Genomic DNA, 19,444 nt, shown 5'->3' on the forward strand with positions numbered 1-19,444 from the left:
AGGGCTCACCTTCTCTTTTCCTTTTCTTGACCCCGCCTTCGGTCTTTTGGTTGATCTCTTCCTCTGTTCTCATGAACTTGTCCGCAAGCTTGAGTAATTTGGCCACAGTCGCGGGCTGGTTGGCTACCATGTTCCATTTGAACTCCTTGTGCGTTACTCCTCTCTTGGCCGCCGCGAGCTGTACCGCGGGGTCTAATCGCGGTATCTACAAGCACGCTTCATTGAACCGCTTGATGTAGCCCCGGATGGATTCTCCTTCTCTCTATACTACTCCGAAGATGCTTTCCGCGGTTCTGGGGCACTGCTTGCTGGTAACGAAGTATGCGGTAAAGACCTGCACGAAATGGGTCCAGCTTCTTATTGACCCGGGGGCTAGGTTCCTATACCAGGTGTGGGCCACCCCTTGAAGGTGGTGGTGAAGGCTACACACATGAATTATTCACTGGCCCTAGTGAGGTGCATTTGAGACTAGAAAGCATCGACGTGGTCGTTGGGGTCAAAGGACCCATCATACTTGTCCAAAGGTGGGAGATTGGAGTCTCTAGGCATGGGGACTGCCAAGAGTTCTGATGCAAAGGGGGAAGGAACTGAGAGAATTGGAGCAGCTTTTACCTCGTTCGAGCTTGTCTCTTCCTTATCTCTGAGCTCGAGCAGGACACGGGTCGCAGTTCGGCGACTTCGTCGTTGCCTTCGTTGTTGAGTGGACCTGGTACCGGCGCTGCTGGCCTCTATGTTGCCGAGCTCAATGGGCCCAGAATGTTGGTAGTCTGCTGCTAGAGTGCTGAATCGGTTCTCTGTGAGCAGGAACTCAGGCTTGGAGCGCCGAGGTGCCGATTTTGCGGGCGAGGTTCCCGACCCGCCTGTGAGCTACGGGGCGGGTGATTTTCCTTTCCCTTCAGCCTGGGGATGAGGCCTGGCTGTTAGGGGTGTTCGGGAGCTAGGAGGCTTCTCCTTGGTGAGGGCGCCCACCCTGAGGGGAGGCCTTAACCGGCTTCGGAGCAGGGTGCCGAGGTAGAAGCAGTGACTGGTTCATGGGTAGTTGGGGGAACTGCTGCTGATAGTGATGTTGAGAGAGGTGGTGTAGTACTTGGTGCTACTGGAGTTGATGCTGCTGAAATTGTTGCATTTTGGCTTACATTTCCCGCATGCATTGTATCAGGTCGTCAAACTGGTTCTGACAGGTCGCCATGGGGACAATAGTTGGTTCTTTCGATAGGGAGTGGAAGAGGGATGTTCATGGCAGGAAGGTTTACGGGCGCCACTGTTTGTGGCCCATTCAAGCTAGGGATCCCATCCACCGGAAGGGGGATGGTGACTGTTCGATGCACGCCACGGGGACTTGGGGTTGTTCCCCGGTGGTGTTCGTCTCTGTGCCACGTCTGTCATTGCTGGAAGAAGCCATGAGTGTTGGAGTTTTTGGAAGAAAAGGAGGTTATGAGAGTTTTAGAGGGAGGCTTTTAGAAGCGTTTCCCACAGACGACGCCAATTGATGGTGCGCAATCCGGCTGGTCTTAGCTGTCAACGACCTTGCCTCCGACTAGAGCAACAGGGAGCCTGAAACAGAGAAGATGAGGAATCTTCGGGGAGGAACCCGATGAGATTGCTCCGAAGCTCAAGTTAGTATTCTCTTGAAGGCAAGATAAAACCAGATGGTGCAAAGTTCACATACCTTGTTCTTGGGGGGGGCAGGGAGCCTTTTATAACCACCTCGCGCACTCACTCCGAGGCTTCTGTCTGGTCGGGTATGATTACTTCTGTGCTTCTGCCAATTCGGGTTTCATCCCCTCTGCTGGGACAGAACCGCCACTACTCCTTGTCGGAGCCATCTCTGTAATTGGAGATGGCGGGGTCAGGTGACGGTGGTGGGTGGCCGTTGGAATGCGGCTGTCAAGCGTCAAATCCCAAGTCTGTTAGGTGCGCCGCCCCTAGATACGGACTCCTTCAGTGTTAGGTACGGTTTGTTCAGTTCGGTGTCCTGGGTGAGGTGCTGGAGTGGTGTGCGAGGTGAAGTCTTGAGTTCGGAGAGAGGTGTGGCCCGAACTGCCATGGGGCATGCCAGTTCGGGTTGTTGCCCTTTGTGTTCATAAGGCCCAGGGTCTAAGGGAGAGCTCAAGCTCCGTACTGGGAGTTTGGCCCCCTTGCGGAGAGTTTGGGCTGCTGGTTCCTCCCTTCGGAACTCGCGCCTTGGCGAGCTGTTATGCCGAGCTGTTGCTTTTGCCACGTGTTGAGTGATTATGAGGTCGGGCCAAATCTCCTTTCATCAGGTACCATTGTTATTCTTTGAAAAACATCAAATTTAGTGTTAATTTCTACTATAAATGCTAATAATTAATCCAATGCCAAGTGGTTATATGATATGATGTAACTTGACAATTTCTAAAAAATTTGTATTGACCAACACAAAGCATCATAAGTAGAAGTGGAAACATAAGTGGGTCCGCCGTAGTCTCCAGAAAATCTTCTTGGATGTAGGAAAAGCCATGCATGCTTAGATTCCAATACAAATTTTATGTTAAAGATTCAGGCTACCAGCTTCATATATGCTTTTAAGTGCTTCCGCTCCTCTACCTAAAACTAAGAGACAAAGAATCCTTCCACAAAACATCTCGAAGCAGAAAATCAACTATCATTGTTTCGCAGTTGACTTAATTAGAATAATTGGTTGAAGACATCAAAGTTATCGTCATTGTAGAAACCTTCATATCCACAAAAAGGGTCTCCAAAGGACATTAGAGAAAGTGGAAACATAAGTGGGTCCGCCGTAGTCTCCAGAAAATCTTCATGGATGTAGGAATTTCCTGCCAAAAGTGGTTCTGTCCAGAAGCTGCTAACAGGTTCTGCAAAATTTTCTGGTGAAGCGACATTATCAGCAGCTTTGGACCAGTTTGTGTCAGTTATAACCGAGGAGTAGTCAATGCTCGGGGAAGATAAATCACCGAAAGACTGTTGCGAAGTTGATGGTGAGCTTCTTATTTGGTCCATAAGATCATCTGAAAGACAGGTCCCAGGTTCCGATTCTTTTGTATTATTATTACCTTCGCTTTTGCATTCGGATAGTTCCTCATTGTGGTGCATTTTGTCATTTGATGAGGCTGTAGTAGGTTCTCGATTCAGTCGTTTCTTTAGGTTGGTGTGCCAGTGGTTCTTGATTTCATTATCTGTTCTTCCTGGAAGTTCGGCGGCAATCCTTGTCCATCTGCACGCATATAACGAAGACAAGATTTTCAACATTAATCTAACGCTTAATTATGACAAATGTAAATGAAAATCGATATTCGACCGGATATCTATATTTCTATCAGGTCTTCTTACCTATTACCCAGCGATGCATGCATTTTCATGATGATTTCGTCTTCTTCTGGGCTGAAATGACCTCGTTTGATATCGGGTCGCAAGTAGTTAACCCATCGCAGTCTGCAACTCTTCCCACATCTTGCTAAACCTGCAGAAAGAAGACAAACTGAATGAAAGGTAGTAATAATCAGAACAGAGAGGAGTATTACAAATACGACGATCGATATTACAATTAAACCAATTGATTATATAGCACCTGTTCTAAGACACTGGATTCTTTGAAACTTTCACTCAGGGAAATACATGTTATGTAGGGAGCATATATATACTGGAAAAAAAAAAAATCTTTCTCCGATTCAGAAGAAGAATCTAATAATGCACCAAGTAATTCATAGACCCATATTATATATCTTCTCACAGAGGTGGCAAAATTTCATTGATCAACCAAAGTAAAAGTGAGGACCGAATGACTGATTGTCTGTATTATCAAAGAAAGAGAGTATAATCTAATCGAGTTCGAGGCCTGTAAATTAAAGCCTGTAAAACGAAACCCAAGACAAGCTTCCTAAGATGAATTATCCTAATTGGTTAAAAGATGGATCTTCTTTAATATAATTACATGTTCTCCTACCTGCAAATCTCGGAAGCTCACGCCAGTTCCAATGGCCATATCGCTTAATATAAGCTGTTAATTTCATATCTTCCTCCGGAGTCCATGTTCCTTTCTTCAGTCCCGTTTTCTCACAATAACCAGTCTTCGCCATCTCCGAGAACACCGACAAGAGTATCTCCAAGTCCAACGTATATCCGGGTTCTCCAAGCTCGAATGCTCAATCTCTTCTTCGTCCAAGAGAAAGTTTATTTATATATATATAGATATAGATAGAGAGAGAGAGTAGGATGCCATCAAAAAACGTATTTCAAAGTATTTAGAACGCCATCGTTTTCAGGGTGCCGCCGGGGTCCCTCCTGGAAGGTGCAACTAATATTTGTTTAACCATCTTCGATCGGCATGGAATTTTTGGCGAGAGACAAGACTCCATTATTATGGTCAACGAAAGAAATAGCTAATATATAGGGTGATGGGCTGATAGCATGCACGTGGAATTAATCCAAGTGGAGTAACTCATTTCTTCCCCATCTTCTGTGCTTCATCCCATGCGGGCCCTCTTTTTATATATTAACTCTCTATTTGATAACCTTATGAGGCAAGCACATACTGTGACCGGATAGAAATGGTGATTAATTGAACAAAACCGATATTGATCAATTATGGAACTAATATCGTAAGTTATGCAGCTATTAATAATCCACCAAAGATATAGAAATCAGACTTAATATATACCAAACAGAAAAACTTTAATTATTTTATTTTTTCTTCAAAGGAAGCAAGGAAGAAAAATTACTAAAAGGGTTAAGTGTGAAGGAACTTAATATATAGACCCTTTTATACGTATTTACTCCAATTAATTTAATTAAATATCCAAAAAATGGAAAAAAAAATGTTTTGTCTGCTTCTAAAGTAATTAATTAGGAGGTTGGTTTGTAAGCCGTCATAGTCGCCCCATATTCTGTCCCCCCCCCCCCCCAAAAGAGCAATTAGTCGGATATAATTAAACACACTTTTTGGCAAGTTTTTGGTCTGGAATTGAAGGGATTATTCTGATTCCAACTGTTTGGTTAGGCAGAATTGGAATCTCATTCTCATTCCTACTGGAATGGTATTCTTCAATTTGAAGGAATGGCCTTTCCTTGCCCCTCTTTTAAGAATGAAATCTCATTCTTACTAATTTTAATTCTCATTTTCATTTCTATCTGAATCAAACAAACTACAGAAATGGACCATTCTTATTCCAATTCTAAAATATTCTAATTCCGATTCTAACTAGGAGCCACACAACTCTAATTTTGATGCAGATACAGCAGCAGCATCGCTGCAAATGATATCCACGGTGCTATTATTTTATTTCTACTAAATATTGTCATTCACATTGTGCCTTACCTATGACAGTTGCAACGTTTTTCTTTCGTGCTTCAAGGATGATGCTTAGAAAGCCAATATAATATATATATATATAGAGAGAGAGAAAGAGAGAGAAAGCCAATGGCGATGGCTATATGGTACAACCTGTTCTTATTTTGGACTGAACGAAAAAATCAAAATATAAACCTTCTGGAATAAAAGGAAATTATTGCACATTTTCTACCCAAATAATTCAACTCTTTTCCACTAAATTTTCTGCCCAAATCATGGTTAAAAAATTTGATAGTATAGTTGATCTTAGTTCATGATTTGGATGACCCATATCGATACAATTTAGATCTTCAATGTAATTTTAAAGGCCATGATTAAGGGTGAGATATGCCACATAAATGGTGCATGTGTATGGTTAACTTTTGGCACATTAATGCCCTACACTGAGAGTTTGATATTGGCACGTTAATGCAAGTCTTATTCTTGGAATATCACTTGGGCAGTTTAAAGTCTTTGATGCCAACACATGAATTAGACAGTTGATCTTGAAAGCTGAATTTGATTGGAAAACTACTTCAATATAAATATAATGGCGGCAATCAAAAACTGAATATCGCGCAATGCTTTGATGATTGAGATAAAATAGCTACATCATCAGTTCAACTTATTATTTGTAGGACTTTTAACTCAATAAAATGAAAAAAGAAAAGAAAATTGGCTTGTTAATATTGAAGATGATAGAAATCTTTTAATTATTGATAGAGTGATAGAAAGTTAAATATAGAAGAGTGGACTTAGTTTCTGATTAATTAATTATGCATTGGTATCTTTTATTGTTGGAACCTCCGCGTGTATTTGAATTTTGAAAAGCAAGAGTCGAAGATATACATAGAAAGCTATAGGTTTTCACACCAAATTTGAATACTTGACACAATTTTCAACGTCAAGCAAGAAAGTTAAGGAGTGCCGGTACAATAATTGACCCAAGATTCTTCTATCTGACACAACGTTGTATGGGTCCAAGAGGTTCCATATGTTCTTCCATTTAATTCATGAAACATAAAAACTTTACCTTCTGCCCTCAAATTTAATTTCCCAATCATTCTCTTAAATTTCAAGTGGCTCAAGGCCAACAATGAACGATTCCCTCTGCAAGCTACAAATGATTTACTTGTAGGATGATAATTCAATAAGAGGAATTTAATCAGAAGTTTTCAAAGCTCGAGTGTTCGGTCACCTCAATACAAAGTCATCTTGGTATAGAGTCACCTTGGTATAAAGTCATTTCGGCAGTAAGTCATCTGGGTACAAAGCCACCTCGGCATAAGAGCCACCTCGGTATAGAGTCATTTCGGCACCTAAGGCAGTTCGGAGTCCAAGAATCGAAGTTACACGTAATCGACTCCAGAAGCTTCTCAATAGACTCCGAACCTCCCAAGATCATGTCGTGTAAATGGCAGGCCTTATCCTCTCCTCGCCCAGATCAGGCGGTAACGATAGACTTCATTGACTGATACGTTACTCTCCAGCTAAAGTGGGAGCGGATCTCATCTACTCAGGCTGAAGATCCCGGAACCGTTTTGTGAGACCCATGGTAGCTCAGCTATATAAAGGCATCAACCCCTCTAAGGCCCAGGTACGCACAATTACTTACATTCAAGCTCTCTAGCATTCAAACTTTTAGCTTGCAACCACAAAAAGAATACTAACTTAAGCATCGGAGCGACCTCACCGACCTCGACCATCTTCTTACGATACTTCTCCGAAGACTTATGTTCCTCGACAACCTTGGCCTTGCCGTCCTCCATAGCCTAGAGCAAAATTTTAGTCTGCTACAAGCACCTCGAGGTTCTCGTTCTCTCTCTTCAGGGCCACTTCATGCTCCTCAAACTAGTTCTTCTCTATTTCGAGCTCCTTCGCTACAATCAACAGAGTCAATTGCTCCTTCTTGGCTCGCGTATCGTTTTTCAGCTGGTTGATCCTACTACGAGCTAAGTTGAGCTCAGAGTGGGCACTTTGGGAGGACTCCTCGGCTTCGAGGGTTCGCTTTAAGTTAACCTCAAACTGGTAGGCCAAAGCATGGATCGAGGAGTTCACCTGCCAAAACAAGGAAACAAGTGTAAGTATGAAGAAAAATCTAAGTATAAAGTAGCCCAAAGAATAGAATACCTACCACCATGTAGTGTGTGGCCACTCTAGCCCCGAGTTGAGCGACTGGTAAGTCAGCCCAACGAGCTACCTCCTCGGCGAATACCACATCCTTGCTTTTTAGGAGGATGAACTTCGGAGTCAGTATGCTCTAAGCAGAAGTATCGTTACTTGATGGAGTGGTGATCGCCTACATGGGTTGAGGCTCAAATGATGTGGTCTCCTTAGGCACGCGAGGCGGAGTAGCCTTCTTCTTCCCCTTTTGCATTTTCCCGAAGAGCTAGTCGGTGGGGATGTCATCCATGGTAGCTGCAAAAAGATAACGAACCGAGTTAGATGCAACATCAAAATAAAACAAACAAAGAGAATAAGGTACAACAGTTGGCAACCTACCAAGAGGGCTTAGACCGGCTTGTGCGAGTTTCTCCTTATCTTTGGGTCTAATCTGACGCCAGGGTCCTAGATGGTTGCCCTCTTAGTGAGTCAAGAAGGGACACCACTCGGCATTACGGACCACGAAATAGCGTCTCTTCCAGGTCAGGACTTTGTTAGGGAGCTCATGTAGCAGCTTGTACCCGGGGTGAGGAGACATATAGTAACTTTGCCTGTGCTCGGGTAGAATACAGCCCGAGTTCTTCTTGATGGAAAGGATCGAGGAGAAGATGTCAAGGTCTAAAAGTCGGTTGTAATCGTGGAAAAGGGAAATGGTACCTACAATGTTATGGATGGAGTTCGGGTGTAGCTGGTCTATGGCAATGTCAAAAAACTTAACGACTTTGACTATGAAAGGGTGGAGTGGAAGACGCAGCCCAGCTACAAGTTACTCCATGAAGACCACGATCTCGTCATGACTGTGATTCTAATGAAAGTTGCATAAGGGAATATTATATACAAAATCATTGGAAAGTATGTACCGAACTACTAAAGATAGGAGCCTATCTATTGTCATTGTAGACGGACCATAGTTGTTTGGTAGGCGACCTCGGTGTAAGGTGGAGGCCGACTTGCTAGAGTTTTCTCGCTCTCACCAAGGTGAGTATGCCTCAGACGGATTAGAGTCCACATCTTGTGCCGAAGTGCCCACCTCAGTAGGATGAGGCTCCGCGGTCTGTGCCGAGGTACCCACCTCGGCCCCAGCGGACTCACCGCTCCCATCTAGAAGGCTATCTAAGCTAAGACTAGACATACTAATGGAAAGGACAACGGAATCAAAAGCAAAGGAAGACGGACTCACTAAAAGAAGACCGGAGAAAGTAAGATGACCTCGGACTCAGGAGTAGCTGACACCAAGCAAGGATACTTGAATGCGACCCCAAAGACTTTGGATTCATGGTTTTGTGGCAAAGAAAATGGGCCCTTAGGCCCCTATTTAGAACCAGTATATCCGGGGAACAACAGCAAAGTTTTGTGCAATCCAATGGCTCTTAGGAAAACTGGTTACACGCTACCCGAGGTCAAAATCAGTTTAGTGCACGCTTTGATGTCCATGGAATTTATAATCGGCTTGACGTCCGCGCGTACTTGATACATGATTTAGGTCACTTCCTGGTTGAGCCAAACAATTGAACAGGTCCAACTAAAGGTCCACCCTCGATATCATCTAGACTTCGTGCCAAATCCACCTAGGCTCGTCATGAACTTCTCGCGTCGGGTTAGGACACATGGCACAACTGTTCATGGGCCGGGTCGGTCCTGGCTTTTACTCATCATTAATGGAAATACTCTAGGCCCGAGCCCGAGCCCGAGCCCGGCCCGACCAACGGGCCTATAACTTGGGCCCGAAGCCCGACCTAATAAAAAAATTACAATTTTCCCTATTCAAATTATAATTAAAAATTCATATGGTTTTTTTTTTCCTATTTAAATGAACAATGGACCTGCAAGATGTTTTTTTCCCTTTCTTTTATGTTTTAAAACATAGTTTTACATTCTTAAATCAAAAAATTTATTCAAATGGACATAATCACATAACCCATTTTAAGTCTAATTTTAGGTCGGGTTGGGCTATTTTGACTAAACCCGAGCCCGACTCGAATTTATTGCGGGTTGGGATTTTTGGCTCGAGTTTAAGCCTGCGGGCCTATAAACATGTTCAAGCCGGTCTAGGGGCCAGGCCAGCCCATCGAGCCACCCAGCCCATGAACAGGTCTAGGCACGAGGAGTGGAGGGCAATTGATGAGGGGTATGGCACGACCTAGTAAGTAAAGGTCACGTGGATGCGATTTGCCTATAGGATGACAACTCAGCAAGAGGAGTCTAGTCAGGAGCTTTCAGAGCTCGGGTGTTTGATCACCTCAATACAAAGTCACCTCAGTACAAAACCACCTCGACATCGAGTCACCTCGGTACAAAGCCACATCGGTATAAGAGTCACCTTGGTATAGAGGCACCTCAGCACCTAAGGCAGTTCGGGGCCCAAGAACCGAAGTGACACATAATCGACTCCAAAAGCTTCTCAGCGGACTCTGAACCTCCCGAGATCACGCCACGTAATGGCAGGCCTTATCCTCTTCCCGCCTGGATTGGGCGGTAATGATAGACTTTATTGACTAATACGTTACTCCCCAGCTAAAGTGGGAACAGATCTCATCTACTCAGGCCGAAGATCCCGGAACCGTTTTGTGAGACCCATGGCAGATTAGTTATATAATGGCATCAACCCCTCCAGGGCCCAAGTACGCACGATTACTTATATTCAAGCTCTCTAGCATTCATGCTTTTAGCTCACAACCACAGTTAGAATACTAACTTAAGCATCGAAGCGACCTCACTGGGCCATCCACACCGGTCTCTCTAATACCTGTTTTGCAATAATTATTATTATATTTTATTTCTCATAACCTAATGCTAAAATACAATCTATGGTGTAAATCACATGTGCATTATCCGTATTGTTTAAAAATTAAAACCTTTACCATTTGACTCGAACACAAGACTCAATTTCCCATCACCCTTGTAAAAAAAAAGTCATACCACGCGCTTGCTTCAAGTCGTAATTGGGATACAACAAACAGGGAGGATGGGGCCAAATATCACAGGGGCGTTGGGATCACACTGGTCTCCTACCCTACACACGAACTGTTCCCACGTCATACATCTGTAAAGTGTTAACAGAAGCTGAGAAGGGTCATAACCTCTTTCGTATGGGCCAGTAGGCTTCCCATCACTTACCCACCTGTCAGCCCTGTCCCATGCTTTGAGCATCGTCAATATTTCATTTGTCTGCCACACCCAAAAATTCTAAATCACCCTATGTAAAAAGACATAAACATCCTTGAAACATAAACTTGTTAAAAAAGATGAACATTGGGATTTGCTAAGTGATGGTGACTCAGTAGATAGTTGAAGTCAAAGTATCAACACGATATATATCATTTCAGGAATTCTCCGATATATCTCTACAAAAAATGTTTAGGATGTTATAAACCGGTATTTCTGAATCCATTTTGAAAAAAATAAAAAAAAAAAAGTAAAAAAGTACCGATATATCCCAATACACCCTTACAAATATAACAGACATATGGATATTTTGAACCTTTAAACCTTGATTGGAGTGGAGAATTGAGATCAAAGCCTATTGCCACAAGAGTTGGGGCAACTCCCCCTTGTGTAGCCCCCCATAAAGGGATAACAAAACAAAAAATTGGAGGCGCCCCAGCTGTATATAAGGTTAAAACAATAAAAAAATATATCCGACTTGATCTCACAGGAGTGCTTGTCTGGTAAGAAGCCCTAATTGCATATCTTCTAAGGGCTCGGCTCCCACCATGACTATTATTGGCAAAGAAAAGAATTACAAAAAAAACATAGAAGTTTAAGCAGAGGAGAAAAGACAAAGCTTTGTTAGGAATGATAGCCAACTAGTTTGTGCAAGTGCTGTTGAGGGGTGGCCGTCTGCTGTCCACTTTAAAATTTTTCATAAAACGACACGTGTCAAGAAAATGCTAGTATTTTTTTTTTACAAACCACTTTTCTTAGGACGTGGTTTCAGCAAATGAAATCAAATTCACGTTGGATGCAATGTTGTGGCCACATCTTTGAATTATAAGAAGTGACATCGTGGTGGGCCACAGCAATGCATGTAAGGCCATGATTCATGATTTTATCTAGCCCTCCGGTAAGGGTTAAAATCATGTCATAGCAAAACTGAATTCTGTATTTTAATTTAGGGGTTTCATGTTGCATAAACTACTCCCTCCTAAAACTTTTATATTCAAGTTCAATTATTTATTTGTTAACCAAAAGCATACAAAACGTTCAATTGTTTGTTTGATATTTAGCTAGCATTTGTAAATTTTAGGGTCATTATATAGAACACCCCCTATAATTTCATATATTTATTTAAACTTACCCAATTGTTTGTATTTTATTAAAACACTTTTTATAGTTTGTAACATATTTACTTAATCCAACTTTTATTAAAATTTATTTGTTTTGCTATATCTGAAAACAGTAACATGGTTACCTAAACTAAGTGGAAAATGCTCAAAGGTCTGGAAAACTTATTTCAAAATTACCCCTAAAGTGAGTGGAAATGTTCAAGGGTCTGGATCTATGGTTGTTTATTTCAAATGTATCTCTAACACTTTTTGTATAGAAACAAAATTGACTGAACAGAGAAAAATAAAGTGGTTGTCTATGTTTTATTAAGGGCAAAAATGATATTTTTGCTTTTTATTTTCCTTTATTTAAATTTATTTATATGGATGTTAAAGTTAAAACTGTAATTAAAGATCAATTTAATAAGTTGATTGTAAACTTATGGTTAATAAAAGATCAATTTATATGGATGTTGTAGTAAATTCATCAAATGATAAGGTAGATTTTAATAAATGACCCTAAATTTTACCCTACAGTAAACCCAAAAACCACGGAATTAAGTACACAATACATCAATTTCCAAATTCTTATGGTTAGGGATTGAATCCAAATTGTGTAATCTGGAAGCTTGTAAACTCGATCTCCGGAAACTTGAGAGGAAGGTTTTATGGTTGGGAATATCCTGGGTGGTTTCTGGATGTACTTAAGATGGACTCTTCATCTGTTTTATCTCAATAATATTGTTACTCTATCCACCAAAATAATAAAACAAAAAAAGAAAAAGAGCAAAAGAAACTTGTAGAATTTATCTCCAATGTTATTTTCGTTTTAGTTTCTGCGTGCTCTGATCAAAACTTTTATAGGATTTTCTTTTATATATATACTAGCAGTGACCATGTGATGCATGGGAAAATCTGAAAGATTTAATAATTTTATTTTTTATTTAATATTGATTTATAAAAAATAATTATTGTTAATTGAAAATAAATAAATATTTTTTATTAAATTTAGTTTTATTAATAATTTTTAATAATTTTTATTCTTTTTATAATTTTTAAATAAAATTTTGATTAATTTTATATAAATAAAAATAATTATAAAAACAAATATTTTTATTATTTTCACTAATAATTAACAATTATATAGGAATAACAATGGGGTAGATTTAGGACAAAACACCCCATGTCGGGCGAGTTCAAGGGCAAGGAATCCCACTCTTCATCAAGGATGGAGAATCCTCAAATTTTCCTGCCCCTTCCCCAGTATTAGGCGGTTTCAAGTAGAGGTGTAAATTGGGTCATGTTGGGTCGGCACAACATGACCCACATGTGGCCCACACAAAGTGCGAGTCATGTTGGGTTGGAATGACATGACCTGCATGTGGCCTGCACAAAGTGCAAGTTGTGCCATGCTGGCCCATGAGGCATCCCAGGCCGTGCCACCCTCCTCTAGGATAATTTGGGGATTGGTTTGGCACGACTCATGACTTGAACCTGCACGGGCCTGTGTCGTGCCGTGGGTCAAGCTAGTCCATGGGCTGGGGGGCCTTGAGCCAAGCCATGCCACACACCAAGCCATGCTCAAGGCAAGGCACCCACTCCCCATCCAAGGTTTTTAAAATTGGACTAGATAGGGAACCATTATGGGTCAAACGGTCTGACTGTTCGGTCTGAACAAATGACCCACTCTAACAAAAAAAAAATAAAAACAAAATAGAAAAACAAGAAAAGGCCAAAAACTGCTATCAGAGTTGACAGTTCAAACACCCAAGTCAGAGGTTCGCTAACCAAATAAACGGTTTTTGGACAAAAAGTGGTTTTGAAGTGAAACGATGTTCAGTTCCCAATTTTTCCGATCTAACCATCTGGTTTGATCCAGTTTTGAAATCATTGTCCCCATCAATCTAATATTGAATTTGATGATAGAAATGATCAAAAGGATATATTGAGTATCAACCACATGGTAAATTTCTAAAAATACACTAAATTATCTTTAATATTCAAAAATATAAATTTATGAAAATTTTCAAAAATTTATTGTACTTGTGTAAATTTGAAAATTTATTCAAATTTATTTAAATTTTTATTAAATAATTTATTTTCTTTTGAAATGGTTTACTTACAGAATTATACTAATTTATCTTATAATTTCTAATATAAACTAACCAATAATTTCCTTTTTCCAATATTATACTAATTTATCTTAATAATTTGTGTAATTGTTTATTCAAATTATAGTTTTCTATTTCCCATAGTCATTTATCTTTAATAATTTTCAATAATTTGCAATAAAAATTACATAAGTTTTTCAATGGTTTTCCAAAATCTATCAAATGTAATAAATTTTCATAAAATTTCCAAAATATTCTAAGAATTTTCAATAATAATTAATGCATTATAAATAAACTTTCAAATACTTTAAATCTTTTAATTTCGAAAATTTTATTTTATGAAAATGTAGTTTTATGAAAATTTTTGAAAATTTTATTACATTTGTGTAACTATGGAGATTTATCAAATTTTTTTTAAATTGTTATTAAATATATTTTTTTATTTGGTAATTTACTAACAAAAGTACACTAATTTATCTTTTATTTTTCAATATAAATTGATTAATAATTTCATTTTCTAACATTATAACATTTTGTTCCCTCATTTGTATTTGGTTATTAATTATAATAATAACAATAACTAAAATTTTATACTTTTTGATAATTGTTAAATATAATTCTCAATTTTATAGAAATTAGTTAAAGAGTTTTCAGTTTCTATAAAATGATGTTAATAAGTTAATTAATAACAATATTTCTTAATTTTTGGTAATTTACTAACCGTATTAATAAGAATATTTAATTTTTGGTAATTTACTAACCATATTTATTAACTTTGGTAATAACACTATTTAATACTCATTGAATATGGGCAGGATTAAATATCAATCGTATTTAACTATTTATTAATTAATATAAATATTTTAAATGAGAGAGAGTGGATATAGATGGAGGGTGCATTTTAGGAATTGATTAGGGAGTGGGGCAACATGATACTTTCCTATTGGTTTAAAAGATATACATTAGGAGAGAGATTATAGGAATATTTTTAAGTAGTTGGGTGACATGGCTTAATGGGAATGGTGGGAAGGGGAGAGGAGAGAAAGTTAAAGAGAATGCAAGGTGGGGATAATGGAGCGAGGAGAAGCATGGAAACGGGGACCGTACGATGCACAAGCTTTGTTAATTGAATGTTAAATAATAGAAATACATAAGAGTATATAATTGTTTTATATTTTAACTTTTAATAAACAATCTGATCAAACTCAACCTAAGTGGGTCTGTTTTCTAGTATTTCAAATCGACTTTGGTTTAATAAATATATATTAATATTATATATTTTAAATTTAATTTTTTAATGCAAGAAAATAGAAAAATTCCCATATTTCTTAGTCCAAAATATTTTTTATCATAGATTTAATTTTTGTAATTTATTTTTTAATAATATCATTCTAATTTATGAAATATAAAGTTCATTTTTAAGTTTAAATCTTTTGAACAAACAAACAAACTAAACCAAAAATAGACCCAAATCGAGACAACCCGAGTTGGTGGGTTTTCACTAATGATCAATCAGTTTCGAGCGACAAACTGTGAATTTGACCAAATCATTTGGTTGAAGAAACATCCTGCAATCGAACTGAACCAATTATCAGACACTCTTAATTTCAACTAAATTTATAGTCTAATCTCTAATAAATAACAATAGTTTAATCCCCAATAATTATTGAAAATTTATAGCAAACGTACACAATCATTGTAAGTAAGTTTATAATGAAAATATAATAGATATATAATAAAAATACAATAATTAAAAATATAATAAATACTGAAAATATACTAAATTAGTTAATAAATAGTGTAATCTCAAATAATAGTTTAATCTCTAATAAGTACTAATCTATAAATTATAAAAATATATAATTACTAAAAATAAATTTATAACAAAAATACAATAAATTAAATTTCAAAAGTTAAATAATAGTTGTTTAATCTTCAATAACTATTGATAATTTTCTATTAAATAAAAAAAATAAAAATAGATTTATAAATAATTACTGAAAATAAAATAAATATTAATTATATTATATATAAATATATAAGGAATATCCACTATTATTGTAAAATTATTACTGATAAATATAATTTTGTTTTGTAGTTATTTTCTATAATTATTATTTGATATAAGTGAAATTAGTTATTTACAATATTATTTATTTATTGAAATAATATTGTTATTTAAATTCTTAAAATATTAATTATTTATGGAATTTAACAATCCATAAAATTATAATTGTACTATTACTACGTAATTTGTTATTAATTTTGTAAAATATTAAATTATTATTAATATGAATATTATGAATTTTATTATAATCATTTTTCTACTTTTAATAATTTTTAAATTTATTACATAATTTTTTTAATTATTCAAAATTTTGTTGTATTACTTAGCTATTTTTAATTATTGAAATATTTACATAATGTTTTATTTTTTAATGTTAATTTTTTATTATTTGAATATTATTTAAATTGAATAATTCATAAAATTATAATTTATATTGTTACTACATAACTTTATGATGAATTTTGTAAAAAAATTGAATTATTAATAATATGGATATTATTAAATCTATTATTTTTTATATTTTGAATAAATGTTTTAATTTAGTACATAATTTTGTTATAACATTTAAATAGTTCTAGATTTTTTTAATTGAAACATTTTTTAGATAGATATAAATAAAAAGTGGGAGAGAGGATAAATAGAAATTAGAGATAGTTTAGGAGAGAATCTTCCTACTAAATTAGAGATAATTTAAGAGATAAATAGTAGTTAGAGATAATTTAGGAGATAAATAAGAATTAGAGACAATTTAGGAGGAAATGAGTGAAAGTGGTACCACTTAGCTAAACATTAGTAAAGCAAATCCCCCTTTCTTTATGATTGTTAGAAATAGTTAAGCATATATGATTTCTTTATTGGTTTAATGGATAATTATGTGGAATTAAAAAATAATAAATAAAAAAAACAGAAAACTAGAAAAGGGATTTTGAAGCAAGGAGATATATGGTGACGTGGACTAACCAATTTTAATTATATATATATATATAGTTTGGTGGGGTGGGGGTCACTAAAAATGATTTGAGCCGGAGAGATCTCAGAATATAATGAAAATTTCCAAGACTTGATTCGAAATCTTTTACCACCTTTGAAGTTCTTTGCTTACATACACCGCGTAAATCTCACTGTGCATGCAGGTTCTAAAAGAAGAAAAAAAGTAATTTGAGCATTCATGATTCAATTAGAACAACCACACAAACAATCTAAACTAAGTCAAGTTGGCTCATTTAGTTTGAAATTTAAGTTATTTCGTACGTAAAATTATTTATATCTATCTATCTATCGATTTATTTATTTAAATATATATATATATATATATATATATATTCACTACTTTTAAATTTTAATAAACTTGCGCTGGTTTGCTTTTCTTTTTCAAATCAAGGGTTCACACTTGGGGAAGATTAATAGGGGTTCAAGACAACTGCGGCATGCCCTCCAAATAAACTACTGATTAACCTTTGAATTTGACAAAATGTGGAATTACCGGTTTAGTTAATTTATTGATGCAATGACAAGAGCTAATTCGCCGGGAGATGAACACATATATGATTGTAAAGGTACTGTACTCAGAAAGATTTGTGTCTTCTATGACTATTTCTTACAATCATTTTGAATAAAGGCTGTGTTTGGTTGCAGTGCAATTTTATTTTTATTAATACAAATGTATGGGAGTACAAATGTAAAAAATGCAAATTTTGGTGTAATTTTGTTTTGGATTTTTTTTATTCTGTTTCATGTCTTCAATTTACTTCATTTGTAATGTAATGAAACAAAATAAGTTAAAATTTGAAATTAAAATATGTCAAAGTTTACATTCAAATCATTTGCACTATCATGATTTTGCATCAATGCAAAAGAAGGATCAGATCAAACTTGAGACAAGAGGTCAGAACTAGTTTATCCTTACTAATTAAAGAGTATTCTCTTGTGATTCTAAATGCAAGAAAATAATGCCTTTACCTTGAGATGAGCATCCCTTTCTGACCAATGCCACATGATGCATTCTAAGACCTCGCAGGTATACTTACATCACATTTCAAGCAAATACAGCCAAAAGAATAAACGAGCCAATAAACTGACGAAATTTTACACCACCTATATAAACGAAAATAGAATATATTCTGGGAAGTGAATTGAAATATGAATATTGTTTCCAAAATGGATGGTGAAGAATAATTGTTTAGATCAATGGATTCCACCATTTGTTTTACAAATGTCACGATCTTGGAATCGAAAAGTGGAAAAAGGAAAAATGTTTGCAATACATTTTCAAGGTCTTTCTTTTCGTTTTTTCTTTTTTTATTTTTCCGACTCTTTCAAGTCAATTTCACACTTAACCCACCTTACTTTGAGTTCACATACAAATTATGTACGACAACTCAGGCCCAACCTAGACCTATTCTACGTGGAAAAATCCAATTAGCTCAAGCAGCCTAAAGATCGGGTTAATCTAAGTTCAAGTTGGCCAAACCCTTATTGCCATCCATTCAACGAACATCATATTATATTTTCCAACCGGACGAGACAGTTGGGCTGGGTTGAATTGTGGCGCCCCACAGCACATCCAAACCGTGCATTCGATTTCCTAATGACAAATATAGGAAATGTTCTTAATGCATGCTCAGATGTGCATGTAGGTTACGAGATCAGTTTCTATCACGGAAAATTTATGCTCATATCATTTTAACAGCCTTTTTCACTTTTGTATTAGAAATTTGCCCGGACTGGAGTTGAACTCGTAAATTACCTGTGGGGCGTGCTGTGGAACACAGATTTGAAATCATATCAACAAAAACTCGTACTCAACAACCTTGCAACGGTCGGCATTACATGTTACATATGTCAAGCAAAACAGAAAAAGGTGGAAATACTGAAATAGAATAAAACACTTTCCAACACCCTACCAACATTATCTTCTCACATAGCACATTTCATACATGATTGGCCATATCTCATATACTGCACATCTTATACGGTGGATCCCAATCTCATGGTATATATGTGGTGTAACATCACGTTAATAGATGTTGGCAAGGGGTCCCCACTCACTGGAATAGGACGTTCACCGCGTGGGGCCCTGTTTTGAGATAACAGATGACAAAAAATAAATTCCACTCTTTTTTGAGAAATTCGAACAAAAACCTCTCTTCCATCACTAATCCCGAGGAAAAATATCAGCATTTACGAAATTACCCCAGAGCGTCATTTAAAGATTTCGAAAACGTCACTAAACCAGAAGAAGACTGAAAATTTACTATGGATATCAACCTAAATGCAACTGCCACTCTAGTATTCAGCATCTCCTTTAAAATTGTTAATGAATGATAATCATCTCCCAGCCGTTGCCAGGGCTTTCCCAAAATCTCGAGTTTGAATGGCCTTGGAGGTTGATGGAGGGCTCTACGCTTGCAGGCACCAAAAAGACTTGCCGTTGCCGAGTCTTTTTGGTGCCTCACTTCTCCACTAGACGATCTCTGGTATCTCACTTCACCTTTGTAGGCTTAAGTGGTGAGAGAAGCAAAGGATAAAA

The 19,444-nt window shown here is 37.0% G+C and overlaps 1 protein-coding gene across 1 annotated transcript; it reads right to left on the reverse strand.

Moving 5' to 3' along the window:
- Positions 1–2,649: 2,649 nt before the first annotated feature.
- On the reverse strand, positions 2,650–4,058 carry LOC148877982 (transcription factor MYB15-like). The gene is made up of 3 exons (XM_088942257.1): positions 3,926–4,058; positions 3,313–3,442; positions 2,650–3,196 (listed from the first exon to the last, which is right to left on the reverse strand). Exons 1-3 carry the CDS (start codon positions 4,056–4,058, stop codon positions 2,650–2,652), a joined length of 810 nt encoding a protein of 269 aa, XP_088798383.1.
- Between the last annotated feature and the right edge of the window lie 15,386 nt (positions 4,059–19,444).

This window comes from Nelumbo lutea, chromosome 1, assembly GCF_056320005.1.
Source record: "Nelumbo lutea isolate HS-2025 chromosome 1, American lotus-T2T, whole genome shotgun sequence".
NCBI lineage: Eukaryota > Viridiplantae > Streptophyta > Magnoliopsida > Proteales > Nelumbonaceae > Nelumbo > Nelumbo lutea.

Coding starts and splice junctions, on each gene's coding strand:
- LOC148877982 (XM_088942257.1), bottom strand. CDS start 4,058: ATGGCGAAGACTGGTTATTGTGAGAAAACGGGACTGAAGAAAGGAACA. Junction 3,443..3,925: donor TGAGCTTCCGAGATTTGCAG/GTAGGAGAACAT, acceptor TTCTTTCTGCAG/GTTTAGCAAGATGTGGGAAG. Junction 3,197..3,312: donor CATGCATCGCTGGGTAATAG/GTAAGAAGACCT, acceptor ATATGCGTGCAG/ATGGACAAGGATTGCCGCCG.